This window comes from Oryzias melastigma, linkage group LG22, assembly GCF_002922805.2.
Source record: "Oryzias melastigma strain HK-1 linkage group LG22, ASM292280v2, whole genome shotgun sequence".
Taxonomy (NCBI): Eukaryota; Metazoa; Chordata; class Actinopteri; order Beloniformes; family Adrianichthyidae; genus Oryzias; species Oryzias melastigma.
In genome coordinates, this window is record NC_050533.1 from 25,060,909 (window position 1) to 25,075,948 (window position 15,040).

A 15,040-nucleotide genomic window follows, 5' to 3' on the forward strand; every position below is an offset into this window, starting at 1 on the left:
TTTCTCGTTATCAGGGTTTTGATCTCACTCTGGGGCTGTGTCTGGATGACAGCTGCTTACACGGTGTTTCTGTGTCTCTGTGAGTTTGAAAGTCCGAATTAACCCGAGAGGGGGTGGAAGTAGGGGACCTTTTTTTTTTTTTATTATTGTCTCAACGAAAATAAGAAAAAGATCTAAGTTTCGGAGACCCGAGCAGGCTGCTCCCACCACTCACAGCGGCTGTCTGTCTGCCGTCGTATAGAGCGAGCGAGCTCCGCTGAAGACTGCTGTGGTGCAACAGGACAAAACACTTGTATTGGATTAGTAATTTAAAAACTGATCGGGTCACTGAAAGCGTCACGTGCCCAAAGCTGAGTTTCTGATTGGATGATGTAACGCGGCGACCTGCCATACTTTTATGATCTGCTGTGAAATGTAGCGGGACATTCCAGCGCTGCTCGTGTTCGTGCTCGCCACGTCAGCGGTCTTATATGAGCCTGCCCACTATTGCAGGAAAGGCAGAAGGTTTGGGTAGAACTTCAACATGCTGAACAGAATAGAAGTGATTGACATGTCCTAAAACAAATAGACCTTTATTGAAACTAAGCACTGAAAAGTAGCACTGTTTGCAGCAGCTTCTTTCGGTTTCGGTAGAACCGCATAAATCATAACGGTTCCTATTTGGGACCAAATTTCTGTGCCCAACCCTAATAAAGAACAGTTTTTTTCTTTTCACTGCAAAAAATCAATTTCTGAGCATATTTCATTCACTTGACTTTCCCAGAAGTGCTGAGGAATCCGACGCCAGTTCAGCACAAACATAGGCATGCACTAGAAAGAACGCCGTGGCGTGGTCGTGCTCTTTCTCCTGTCCAGTCAATCGCTGTGATTGACCTGATTCCAGACGCAAGGACAGACAAGCTTTCATCCCCGTAATGATGCAGAGAACAAATGCCACAGGGAAATAAGGAGAAAGATTTGTTGTTAGTTAACAACTTGTAGTTTAAACTGACATTTGGAATTGATCGTATCGAGCCGAGCTCAAGTGCAGCCATGCAAGCAGCGGTTCAAAGCTTGAAAGGATTCAGTAGAGGAAAAAAGAGGCCGTCGATGTGCTGTGTGAGCGTGACGGAGAGCCAGAGCGTTTGTGTAAAGGACTTGGAGGGCAGAGCCCACCATCTCGTGTATAAATAAAGCCTGAGCATATTCACGGGAGTATGTTTGAGGACAACATGGAGAGTGGTAGGTATTGCTGAACACTGCGATGCTTATTATAAAACGCTTAATCGTTTGATGCATGTGTTGTTCTTAGACTGCATTGAGCTTCAGAAAAAGGCTGTGCAGGTGTCTACAGACGTACGGCTGTAAAAGCCAGGACTGACATTAATTTCTCCCATTTTAAAGCATCGTTTCTGTGTGCTCAGAGGGCGAGAAGCCTGTAAAATGGAGTGGTGAAAGCTCCTGTTCCATTTCACTGACTTGCAACAGGAAATGATGATGATTTAGTGCAAAACTGAACAGCACCCACTTCTCAAGAGAGCTGTCAAGAGACCCCTCCACCGCTCCTTGAAATTATGCTGCTGCGAAAAAAAAATCCCCACATTGGATTTTCTCACATTTTTGCACAGTCCCAGCCCTGACCAAAGCACAGAGGCACAGAGCTGCTGGGCGGCAGGAGGTTGGCCTCATTCAAGTTTAAGACAGCAATTGACCAGGAACAGTCACATCTTGACAAATCAATCAGCTGCTGCTTTCTGATGTTTCTAAGCTGTTACAACTTTTGCTTTTTACCTGACATCATCAGACACAACAGATTCTAAAATATTTTTCATGCATTTGCTTTCCTCTGGTGTCCAGTTCAGGCAGGAAGAGTGAGAAGTTTATGTCTCAAACAGTTGTGTTTTCAAAGTCCACTCACTGCAACCCTGCTGCTTTAAGCCCTAATCACAAATCTGGGTGGATATGGGATGTCTGTCTGCGGACAAATGTGTGGTACTGGTTCCTAAAACCAAACGCAATTTTTGGGGGTGTTGGCTCCTAAACTATAGAATCGTTTGTCACTGATTATTAGAAAGGTCACACTCTTGGAGAGATTTGAAAAGGAATAGCTCGTCCATTTCAGCGCTTCAGCCTTGTTACCACGCTAGTTTTAATCTCTGTTTTAAATTACTTTTAAGCGTTTTATTCTTTCATGATTGCACAATGTTGTGTGTTTGCTCTTCATCTGTACAACACTTTGGGCCTTTTTGGCTGGTGTTAGTAGGTGCTTTATAAATAAATAAAATGAATGCAGGTGTCCCGCACAAATCAAGGTTGTAGACCGGTATGATCCCATAGAGCGAAAATGTTCATCCATTTTTTTTATACTGGCATATCAGGGTGTCTACAGAAATATAGTAGTTAAATTTATGCCTTCCTAAGACCACTCAAAACCAAATTTAAGACCCCATGTTAAAAGAAAATGAACAAGTCTAATTTAGCAAACAGACAAACACTAAATAGAATTCCCCCAAACAATAAACCACAGGTTTGATATTACCACAATTGTGAAATTAGCAAAAACACAATTATAACTATTAATAATTTATAACAAATAAATATTATACTAGATATTATTTACCAATTAGTTAAATAAAAATGTCTTATTAAAGTAATTAATTATTTAATAGCTTTTTGTGCAGCAAGCATGAGTTCATTTGAATTAACTTCAGGTTCAACAGGATTTCTTCTGATGTTATGGCTGCCGGTACAAACTCCACCGGAAAACCCGATCGCTCCCAATGGCTTATTCTTCTGTCTGACTTTGCACGTGTGAAGTAGTCCTCATTCTTAACACTACTTTGTTTTTTTTTTTTTTTTTTTTTTTTTTTTCTCGACTTTCTTGTGAAGTCACATCACGTCAATGAGAAAAAAAAAAATGGAGACCTATTCACCCGAAATTTAAGACAATTTAATACTTTTTAAGGCCTTATTTCAATTAAGTAAAATCTAACCCCTTTATGCCCATTGTCTTAAATATGCGACAAACCAAATCAGCCATAAAATTACTTACATGTAGCATTTACTTAAAACCAAAAACATAGGTGAATATTTTTTTCATATAAAAATAGAACTAAATCCAGGTGTTAAGGCGTTAAAAGGGCCATACCATGGAAAATCAACTTTTTGAGTTTTTAAGTGCATTATACTGTTCATTCTTTACTATAAAGAACTCCAAAACGGAATTTTGATCCATTCACACATTTCTGAGTAATCCTCTAAAAGCCTGCACTCACAGTACTAGCCCCTCCCATACCCACGAAAAGAGTGGGTCCTCACGTGCTGATGTCACAGAGTGAGAACCGCCCGTTTCAGGAAGTCTGCTCTGCCAGCTCTGCCCCCAGGCTAACATAAACACACACCCACTTCCTCTGTGGAGCTTACAGTGATCATCAGCAAAGCGTTATTTTAGCATCAACTTTGAGAAAAAGTCTTGTATCTAGTCTGCAGAAAAAACAATGGTTCGTAAGACAATGTCTTTTAAGTTTAGAAAATGTTTTTTTTAGGTTGTAAGAGGTTTAGGAGTTTGTTCAAAAGAAGAGCGTGCTCATCAGAAATGGTTGGAGTTTATCTTCGGGAGCACGCAACAGACCAGTAATCAAGTTTTGTCTGTCCACTTCACAGATGACTGTTTTGTTAACCTTGGTTTGTGTCAAAGTGGATTAAACCTCAGAGCTGGCGCAATTCCTACAATCAAACCTGGTGCAGAGGCCAGTCGCACGAGTAAATCATACAACTAGCGGAAATTATGCAGTATAAGGATCTAACGCCAGAGCCAATGGTACAACGGACAGCAGTACGACAATTAATAGTTCTGTCATAAATGCAACGCTACAAAAGAAACTTCTCTAAGTTTTTCATTGGGCAGTCAGAAATGTTGTGCAGTTGTCTTTGGGGTCACTGTGGTTCCTCGTGCACTTCAAGTTCCAGATCGTTCTGGGAGTCAAGAGTGTGAGGCTCCACAATATCCATGTCAAGTTCGGAGATTGTTTGTTTGCATGCACGGGCGGACACGCGCAGGGACACGGAGGAGCACCGGCTTTGGGATGACGTCGTAAAATGGGCGGGACCGACAAGGAACAAAAGGCGGAGCCTCAGAGATCGAGTCGTTTTACTTCCAGGTACGAAAAGAGTTCATAAAAATAACTAATATTTCATAAATAATTTTGTTCTTTAGTGTTCCAAAGGTAACATATGATCATATATATGGATATGGTTCACTCTGAAAGGCTTAAGACAAGTATGGTATGGCCCCTTTAAGGCTTTTTAAGGACCCGTGGTCACTCAGGCACGCTTAGAGCAAAGAGTTGTAGAGAACACCTAAACAAACCATAAGGGCGAGTAAGGGTGAAGCAGGTGAGAAACCAGGCTGGTTCAGATGATGTCAGCTGCATCCAGACTCACTGTGAGAATTTACAGGTAATCCTTTCTGATGACAGTCTGGATTCTCTGGACCTGTCAGTGGAGGGGGGTGGGGGGATCTGTCTAAAGTGCCTAAAGAAAAGCTTCTCGTTGAGCACATGTGGATGATTGATCCGTCAGTGAAATCCAGACTCCAACATTTGAACCCAGATCAGGGAAAGTAAGCAGCCTGTTGTTTTCTGATCTGTTAACGCTTCACTCTCTTCTCTAAACTTTATAATTTACTTGACATTTTTAAAAAGCAACAATGTTGCAAATTGAGGTTAATTGTGAGAACATAAATGCATCTCAGATCAGTCCACGTCATTCCTGCAGCCTGTCTTTTGGCCAAAGACACTTAGGCTAATTAGGATGAGCTTTCTGTTGTCGTGACTGCTGCACAATTATGTTGTCAATACTCTGAAAACATGGCAATCTCTGTGATACCTTGCGCTTTAGAAAAGATAATAACAGAGTTTTCTCTGATTGTCAGATTCAAAGAAAAGCCTAAACCAACAACACATTAATCTGCCGTTACTTTCCGATGCAAACAGCCCCAGACAAAGCTTTCAGCGGCGTGTTTGCTGATGAGGGAGCCGGTCAATATGTGTTTGTGCTTGGCAGTGAAGAAACGGGTCACTTTGGACTTCCCTGGGGAAAATGGAGTCTTGCTACACTGAAAAATACTCAGTTCATTTTACGTAAAAAAAAACATGTCTTATACACTTTTAAGAAGGTGGTGGTTCCTGGACATAAAAAGCAGGAGCCCACTGAGGGTGCAGAAGGTTAAATATTGACTTCAAACTCCCACTCTCATCAACTTTTGATCTATTTTCCAAACGTTACTAGTCGTCTTTCATTTACGATTATACCGTTTTTAGCCAAAATCACAAAAAACTGGTCTTGTTTTCTAGGACATAGTTTCTGCAGAGCAGCAGGAGTTCATTAAAAATTCACCTCTGAGTTGTGGGCTGGACTGTTGGAAGGAAGCAACCCTGCCTCCTCAATACAGTTGCTAAAAATTGATAAAAAAATACAATTAAAACGATAAAAGATAGGCTTGGAACAGGTACTGTCTACACTAGGGTGTGTTCACTTTGATTTAAGAGTTTTATGGGTCAAAGTCAGATCTGTACAAAACTTATTTTTGAAACAGATGAAATGATTCAAAACATCACAAACATTAATCATTGAAAATTCAGAATTGCTTTTCCTTTTTTCAAAGTATTGACCTCTTTAAACATGTCATGGTTAGAAAGCATCATCTATGATAATACTGTCTGTTTTTATACATTTAAAGAACCTAATAAATGATCCTAAAGAGTACATTTCTATCTACTGAAAACAAATTCAGTAAGAAATGAAAGAGAATAAAAGTTTATTGCTGGGTTGAAGAGTGTTCCCCATGACAGTTCCAGACTCCAGACGTCGCCCGTTCACGTCCTCCACAGTGATGAGAGAACCAGGAGCTGCTCTTCCTTGTAGAATTAAAAATAAAAGATGTCCACCACCGCCTCAGTTCAACCAGGTGATGTGGGTCCTCGTCGAGCTCATGTCGCTGTGGTGGTTTTGTTGAACTGTCCTGGTGCCAAATGGAAATGATGTCACCATTAATCCAAACTGTAATTGTAAGGAAAAGAAAATAGATTTCACTCAAAAATATTTGTACATGTGCTGTTTCTGTAAAGATGAGCTAAACACACAAAATAAAATATTTCATCTTGTTTATGCTCAAAATCCATGTGAATATCTTTAAACCAAATCTTTTAAGAAAATGAGTTTATCTTTGAAAGAACATGACAGTATTTAGTTTGATTGTCAGCAGAAGAGGAGGCAGCATCAGTCTGTTTAACCTCTTCAGACCTGATGTTCATCACATTCTGACTGATATTAGTTCATTCTGCTTCACTGTGACTGTGTTTAGAGGATTCATTTAAATATTAGCTCCAGCTTTAAGACGTTGACATGATTAACTTAACTAAGAAGTAAAAAGAAATGCTCCTCATATTCTAATCACAGCATTATGTGATCATTAACAGTAGAGGAAAACTACGTTTCACAATCATATTACTGTTGTGGTGTATTTTTAATGTGTATATAAAGACTACAGTAACTTAAGACTAAATAACTCTTATTAAATAAGTTAGCTTAGGACCACAGAAATAACATGTTCAAACAGTGGATGTTCAGTTGGGAACATCAACACACCTACAATGGGAAAATACGTTTTTATTGTTGTCTAAAAGTCACTTCCACCGTTTTACAGATTGTGTGTAAAACACCAAGTACTCACCTGTAAAGATTCATGATGTAAATAATCCACCGCGGTGCAGCTTTGCTGGAGAGTTGAAGTGGTTAGCCGTTAGCATGAGGAGCCGCAGACAGGAGAGCTGTAGGCGTGAACTAAAACAACCCGGAGGAAAAGCGGGTGAACTCGGTCCCGCCCCTTTTCCCCATATTTGGAACGTCCGTGTGAGGCGGAGTTAATTCCAGCCAATATGGCTGCGGCCATGAGCTGAATATTCAGGCTTCATTTCAGGGACTGTGGAATACAATGGGTGACGTCAGAGATGATCCGTCTAATTATATATTAAGTCTATGGTATTTTCTAAGTAAAAAATAATTGTCAAACTGTATTTTTTGTCTGCTACTGATTCACAACGATTTGAACAAAGAAATGAAACCTTAAGATTATTTTTTTTTTAAATACATGTTCCCCATTATAAGAAAGATTCCTCAAGAACATGTTAAAGACTCAATTTTCATCAGAGGGGGTCAATCTTTTGATATACCCAGACATTCAGGTAGATGAACTTAATGCTGGCTAACCCACCTCTACATACAACTCTGGTGAGAAGGACCAAACGTGCCAGATAAACGACAAACTGTTGAAAAAACGCATTCATAGAAGAGGCATTCGAAGGCTGGCTGATGCATCAAGTCATACTTCAAACACATCTGCAGCAGAAATGCTAATGTTAGTTCTTTAGTGCTTTCCTTCATCCAGCCGTTTGGATTAAAGCTGCCAAATTAGTCATTCAGGTCACCGTCGAATCAAAGCCCCTGTCTGCATTGGCTGTCATGCTTTTCATTTTGGACTGAGCTTTTCCCCTCAAAGCAACAGCCAAGAAAACATTTCGCTGCAGTTTTTTTGGAACGTCGCATTCTAGAAGAAGGGACAGGAAGAAAATGTTTTTAAAAGATGCACAAATGTCTGCAGCAAACTCAGAGACGGGAGCTCCTTCTGCAGCGAGGAGCTGTTCAACAGCTGGTCACAGGGATGGAATCCGTCTGTGCTGACAACTGGTTTGTTTCACGCATTGGTTCTGTGGCTGGTGGGGGTTTCTGTGCTGGGAGAGCAGATAACAGGATGGTGCCACCTTCATCTGTCCCCACAGGGAACGTGGCACGGAGAGAGCAGCAGCCCGGGCCGCGAGAGGGAGATTAAGACACAAAGTTGGAGCGCAGACGAGCAAAAGATGTTCCGTTAATTAGCATCCCGATCCACCCCCGCATCACAAACAACGCAGCACCCACAGAACCAGCAGCAAACTGGGGCGAAGCTTGCTAAGTTTAGGCCTGTGCTCATCAGTGCTGAATCAGTGGCAGACAGAGCACATCAAAAACGGGAGCTGTGGGATTAAGACCAACTCGGAGGGAGTGGTTTCCTGGATGAAGGAGGGAAAGAAGCAACATGAAAAGGAGGAAAATAGAACAGAAGGGCTGGATGATGGAGAGGAACAGGAGACAAAAGGGTGATGGGAGAAACAGTGAAGACGACAGAATGTGGCAGAAAAGAAACGGCGGTCAAGCTTAAGAAAACTCAAAAGCAAAAGACATTTGTGTTTATTATCTGCTTCTGTCACACTGCAGGCACACGTAGTTTAGTACAATTGCCTAAATTGAGAGCTCAGATGCCGACGGGTGTATGTCCGTAACAGTATGATCATCAAGAGGCTGAAGAATCTCCATTGAAAAGCAAAAGGATTGAGATGCATCACAATGTCCCATTGTTTTTTAACCCAAACAGAACGACGAAGACAGCTACAGACATGACACCAGTGATTCCATCCACACAAGGATCAGCTCCATCAAATGTCTCTTCCTTTTAGCGCTGCTACAAATAGTCGACCAATTCTATGACTAATCGACTATTAAAATTGTTGACAACTAAGTTCATAGTCGATTAGTCATTATTTTGTATTATATGGAATCAGAGTGTAGTAAAGTTAAAAGTTATAGTGGCATTCTGCTACCTTTTTGGACTATTTTGGTATTTATAAATGTTTTTTAGGCTATTTTGGAGTTTAGCTAATATTTCAACTACATACTAGCTGTTTTGGCTAACTGAGACTTTTTGTTTGTTTTTTAGGCCGTTTTGGAAATATGTCAGCTACATGCTTGCTGTTTTGGCTAATTTAGGATTTTTTTTTATTTTTTTAGGCTAATTTTGAGTTTAGCTAATATTTCAGCTGCATGCTAGCTGCTTTGGCTAATTTAAGATTTTTGCAGTTTTTTTAGGCTAATTTTGAGTTTAGCCATATTTCAGCTACATGCTAGCTGTTTTTGCTGATTTAGGATTTTTTCATTTTCTTTAGGGTAATTTTGAGTTTAGCTAATTTTGCAGTTACATGCTAGCTGCTTTGGCTAATTTAAGATTTTATTTTGTTTTTAAGGCTGTTTTGGACTTTAGCAAATATTTTAGCTACATGCTACTTTAACTAATACTTGCAGGATCAATAACGGCAGCATGGCTGGAGCAGACTCCACTTCTGCGGAGCGTGAACATGAAAGGAGCTCTGCATGCTTCCTCTGGGCAGCAGCCACACTCCACGCCACTGAAGGAACATTTTAGAGAAATAACAGGCATGCAGGGAGGCACACAGGGGAAGCACTTGTGTACTTTTGGTGTTGCTCATTTTTAAATCGATAACACATTACGGAGGGAGAAGTAGAGTTCAGAGGCAGGACTCAGAGCTGAAGAGGTGGGCATTCTCAGACCAAACCAGCATCTGCATGAGTGCAGGAGGCAAAAATGCACAATAGTTCTGGAAAAAAAAGCTTCTTTTGCATGAAATGTGACAGAATTTGGGCCAATTCCTCACATGGTCCTCTATGCATGCATCAAGAGTTTAGCTTAAAGAAAGATACAGCTGCAGCAGACCGACACAAAGACTGAATGATTACACATCTGTAAACCCGATTGATCAGATCCAGCCTCAAAGTATATCAAGCATTCATCTGCAACAATGCCCACTTTCAACTTATCAACACCATCGATACCCCTTAGATTATCCATTCCTGCTATTTCTGCACTGTTTATTTAGCTAAACACTGTTTGGACCAATGGAGGATCCTACATCAAGCTTTGTGTTTAGCAAAATGCACTCATTAGTAAATTAGAAACTGAATCTGCATAAATATTCAGGCTACAGTTTGGAGCTGAGCTGGAGTTCTTGAGTCTTCCGTTCTTTTTCCTGTGGGAGGAGAAACTCCTTTCCAGAGATAAAAGGAGGCTTTCATCACATCAACAAATCACTCAATGCAAAAACATTTTAAAGATTAAAACGAAAGTTAAAAAAAATAATAATAATAATAAAAACAACATATTTTAGAACTTGAAATAAAATTTCAGAAATTAAAAAGGCATGTTAAAAAAATGAAACAACTTAGAAACCGTTACAAAGTAGGTATTATGGGACATCCCTGATTGGATAATGACATTTGCTCACTGCAAAAGGTCAGTAACAGATCAACTCTTTACCACAGCTCAAAACTCAAACTTCATCATCCACTCAGTGATGTCCCATAATGCCTACCTTTAATGGTTTTGTATTTGTTTCATTATTTTAAATTTCATTTTGATTTCTGGATATTACTTTTCTCCAAAATATTTTTTTGTTGTTTTTTTTCTTCTTATGGTATTTAGTTTTAATTTCTAAAACCAGATCTCCTCTATTCTTTATATTTATTTTTTCGTGCAGTGCGATTCACATGTTGTTCCTGTTATCCACTCCTCTCTGGGGGAGCGGGAGAGATTTCAGCTTCCAGGTGGATTGTCTGTGCTTCTGTTCTTGGGTGTGGACCGCGCCTCTGGCTCGTCTTGGCTGTGGAGCGCGCCTCTGGCTCGTCTTGGCCGTGGGCCGCGCCTCTGGCTCGTCTTGGTCATGAACCATGCCTCTGGCTCGTCTTGGTCATGGACCATGCCTCTGGCTCATCTTGGCTGTGGAGCGCGCCTCTGGCTCGTCTTGGTCATGCACCATGCCTCTGGCTCGTCTTGGTCATGGACCATGCCTCTGGCTCGTCTTGGCTGTGGAGCGCGCCTCTGGCTCGTCTTGGCTGTGGAGCGCGCCTCTGGCTCGTCTTGGCCGTGGGCCGCGCCTCTGGCTCGTCTTGGTCATGCACCATGCCTCTGGCTCGTCTTGGTCATGGACCATGCCTCTGGCTCGTCTTGGCCGTGGACCTCATACCCACCTGTCCCCCAGTTCTATCTGGATGAAAACTATTCAAACATGTAGTTGTAGAGTTAGATAAGATAATTCTTCTTTAGCAGTCCTGGTACATCCCCTGTCCATTTTGGGAGGGAATCTCTCTTTCATGTGGACATCCCTGAGGTTTCTTCTTTTTTTCCTGGAATCAGGTTTTTTTTAGGAGTTTTTCCTTACCGGGATGGAGGGTCTAAAGGCAGGAATAACCAGTTTAGTTCAATCTGTTCAGTTTAGTTTAGCAACCAGCTTTTGTTTTTAATTTTATGACTGACTTTCTGCTTTTGTAAAATTGCCTGCATGAAGCCCAATGAGACAATTGTTTGTGATATTAGGCTTTATAAATAAAATTTAAATAAAATGTGATGTTTTTTTTTTATTTCTCGTTTTGTTATGTTATTTGTTGCTGTGATCTTTTTGCGTTGAGTGATTTGTTCATATTATTTGCTCTTCAGGGCGACTATAGTTTCTTAACTTTGTATGGAAGTTTTGTTTACATAAAGTGTTGTTCTCATCTGCAGTCTTTATAGCATCTGTACTTTAATACCAGCTGCAGTCCTGTCTCCTGCAATGACCGCGGGGATGCTGATCAGCTGTTTTCAGATGAATGTGACCTCAGTGTTTGCTCTGCATGGACTCATCTCTACTTTAGGCAACTAAAAGGTGTGTTGGAATTTGGTGTGAAACTCCTGTTTTACTCTGTTTTTCTCCCATTCTTCATTCAAACTTCTACCACGCAGTACTTTAAAGAAGGCTGGAAGCATATTTGTGTTCATCAGCCTGGTCTGATCACACGATCCATCCATGTGTGACAGCTGCAATAAAGCAGTCTGGCAGAAACTTGCTTGCTAATAGAAGAGTTGATGCACAGCAGCATCTTAATGAACTCTGAATGTGTGCTTAAGTCAACAGCTTTCCAATATTACAACTAGAACTCTTCCAAAGCTACGTTTTTTCCCATATTTCCTTGTGAATGGAAGCATCTGTGTCATACAGGATAAAAGAGGTGTGGCTGGATGGCCACAATCCTATAGAATGTATTTAGTGCAGGAACAATGTAAGCATTTGAATGCTGTGTCCTCACTGTTCTTACCTGAAGAATGTGACAAAGAACTGCACCAGATCCATGAAGTTACTGTGCTGGGAGAAGGCAATCTGTCAAAAAAGAGAAGGACCAGAAGTCAGAAAGAACTGATCTTAACTAAACAGATCAAAAACTTTCAACTGTTCTGCGACTTTAGAGATCTGATTGATAAAAGCGGACAAACAAAAAGCATGTTTTGCAGATGCAAACTCTGCAGATTCATTCTTTATTTGTGACATGACTGACTTAGTTTGCATGAAACTGACGAGAACACAAACTTATTAAAACCCTTCATCACAACCACTGGGAGGACTGTCTGCTCATCTGGGCTGCAGACTTGACATATGTCGGGGAGACGGCGAGCTGCCCATGGCAGCACTAAACCCAGCCATCTCGCAGTGGCGCCAAAACATTCTCCGTTGCATTTATCACAAGTACAACTGCTCCAACAACATCCTGTCCTGATCTGGGTTGCCAGTGGAGACGAAGGCAGTGGTGTTCTACCTCCTAACATCAGCCCCACAAAGCGCCTTCAGCCACGGCCCCACACTGCCCCTTTCTGGCAGTATGGGCGTACTACAGAAGCTGCTGCAGAACCTCTCTGATGGTTGAAACAGAAGTCATCAACCATTTCTCTATGGCAAAACCAGAAATGCATAAAAACATGTAAACATGAGGGAAATAAGCAATCTAAGCTCGTCCGTCTAATCAGGCTGATCTAGTTCCATGTCGATTGATTAGCAGATATCTAAAAAATACTCAGTCCTGTTTTTTAGAGGCTACAACAGGCAGAAGTTCTTCAGGACCTCCAGGTTAGTAAGAAAAGAGATGAGGCTACTGTCTGCTGAAAATATTCCATGTTAGATGAATATCCATAAACTCTAGGATTCAAGGTCATTCTTTGGCTCATTAGATCATTTTAATTAAGATAAAGTCCTGTGGAGGGAATATTTTCCTCTCATGAATGCAAATTGGAGATAAATATGAGATGGCAGACGCTAATCCAAAAGAATTCACTCTGAATACTGAAAAAAAAAAGGTGAAAACTTTTGAGCTGAAAACAGATGTATTCTGCTTCCTGACACACTCCTGCAGAGCTGTGCTGAACTTCCTCTCTTCAAAGGAACAGCTCCCAGAAGAAAAAGAGAAGGCCGGTCATCCTGAGTGGGTGTCATCACTGCCCGAGTCAGGCAGTGAGAGCGCACGCCGCTGGCACACCGCGAAGGCGTGTGATAACAGTTACTGTAGAACATCATCTCACGTGTCAGCATGTTTCAGGCTGGCAGAGCCTAACCCGGCCGACAGAGGGGTCACACAGGATCTCACAGCAGGTCTGCGGCTTGTCGGTGGGCATTAAGAAGGGAATATTCAAGCCTCAAGGACTTCTGACAGCTCCTTCAGCTAGCGTGAAAAGCAGCGGCGTTATTGGCTCAACATCGTTTTTAGTGAGTCTTGGAAGCTTCAAAGCACCGGCTGGTAAGTCCAAATACTCCAGTATTCCCATGAAAACAATGGTCCACTGCCCCAACCGGAAATGATGGAGCAGTCATCTACTGATTGTGCATGTAGGTCGTGCATATAGCCCATTCCAAAAGTGAAAGATCTGAATTGAAGCTGTAAATTTAGGACTGAAAAGTGAAAAATTCAAAACAGCAGCTGTTACCAACTTTATGCTTCATTTGGTAACAGTTCTAAGCTTTATTGTTTTTAGTTGTCCTTTTCCAGCTTCTAATTTTAAAGGGCCCACACCATGAATTTCTTCAGCCTTTCAGAGTAACTATATCCATATATATGAACATATATTACCTTCAGAACACTAATAAACAAATTATTTATGAAATATGAGTCATTTTTGTGGACCGTTTTACTACGCAGAAATTAAACAACTCCATCTCTGAGGCTCCGCCTTTCGCTCCTTGTCGGTCCCACCCATTTCATGACGTCATCCTTGAGCCTCCCCGAGCCTCAGTGTGACCAAACTTTGTAAACAAAACCACGTGACTAAAGATCTTTTCAGTCATTGGCCAGCAGTTATGGGGGCGGGTCAAAACAGAAGACAAAGATGGATGTGCTGCAGTCTGCAAAAGCTTTCCAGGATTTTCCCCTTATTCAAACTTTGTATTTTGAGCGTCTGTATGAAGGTTCAACACTTTTACTGCAGCTTTGGTACCGCGGAGGAATCCTGCATGACGGTTACTGGAGACGCTACGGCTACAGCTACACACGCTAACAAGTCTTTGTGACGTGTAGATTGTTGGTAGAATCAATGTGGATCAATGTTATAAGTTGTTTTATTGAGCATGAATTCATCCAAACACATTTTAATGTGTTTCCGTGTCTCATCGTTGTGGTTTTATGACATTGTTTTTAAGAGAATTCTGTTGGAACTACAATAGAGCTTTAAGATGACATCACGGCAGCAGCCCGCACACGTGTTGCATAATGAGACTCAGAAAAGCGAGTTATAAGTTTTCAGTTAAAATAAACATTCTAACAAGTAAACAGTTGGACCAATTATTTCCTTTTGGATAACATGATAATCTAATGCTCTACATTTGTCCGCGGGACACCGATCGCCTCATTTCTACCGTGTTTACATCACATGACTGTCAGGTACGGTGGCTGTTTTGGTTCAGTTGTTCCGCTCTCGGTTCATTTCGTATTCAGACTGAGGAATCTCAGAGTGAACAGAAGTTCAGTCTGATTGGAAAAGAACTGAGACCACCTTGAAAGATGAGTCAGAGAGCAGTTCCTGGTACAGGGAGGTAGTTCTCTCCTGCCAGGGGACACATTCTGGCAGGACAGAACTACCTCGGCACCACAGCTACATGGAGAAAGTGGGTGTGTGTTCGTTGTAGTCTGGGGGCGGAGCTTGGAGCAGAGATTTTTCCTGGAGGGGGCGGTTCACATTGTGCTGACATCAAAATGCTGCGTAGGGGTTCTTTATAGAGAGGATCTGAACAGTCTAATGCAGGGGTCTCAAACTCGCGGCCCGCGGGCCATTTGCGGCCCGCAGGATGATGATTTGCGGCCCGCGTCTTCATATGAAAGA

The 15,040-nt window shown here is 41.5% G+C and overlaps 1 protein-coding gene across 5 annotated transcripts in view; it reads right to left on the reverse strand.

The window, feature by feature from the left end:
• atrn (attractin) overlaps window positions 1-15,040 on the reverse strand; it is a 130,813-nt gene that overhangs the window by 55,395 nt on the left and 60,378 nt on the right. For all 5 annotated transcript variants that reach the window (XM_024262193.2, XM_024262268.2, XM_036210090.1 and 2 more), the window contains exon 25: window positions 11,998-12,059. In XM_024262193.2, the coding sequence (XP_024117961.1) occupies window positions 11,998-12,059 (62 nt within the window). The remainder of the gene's footprint in view (window positions 1-11,997; window positions 12,060-15,040) is intronic.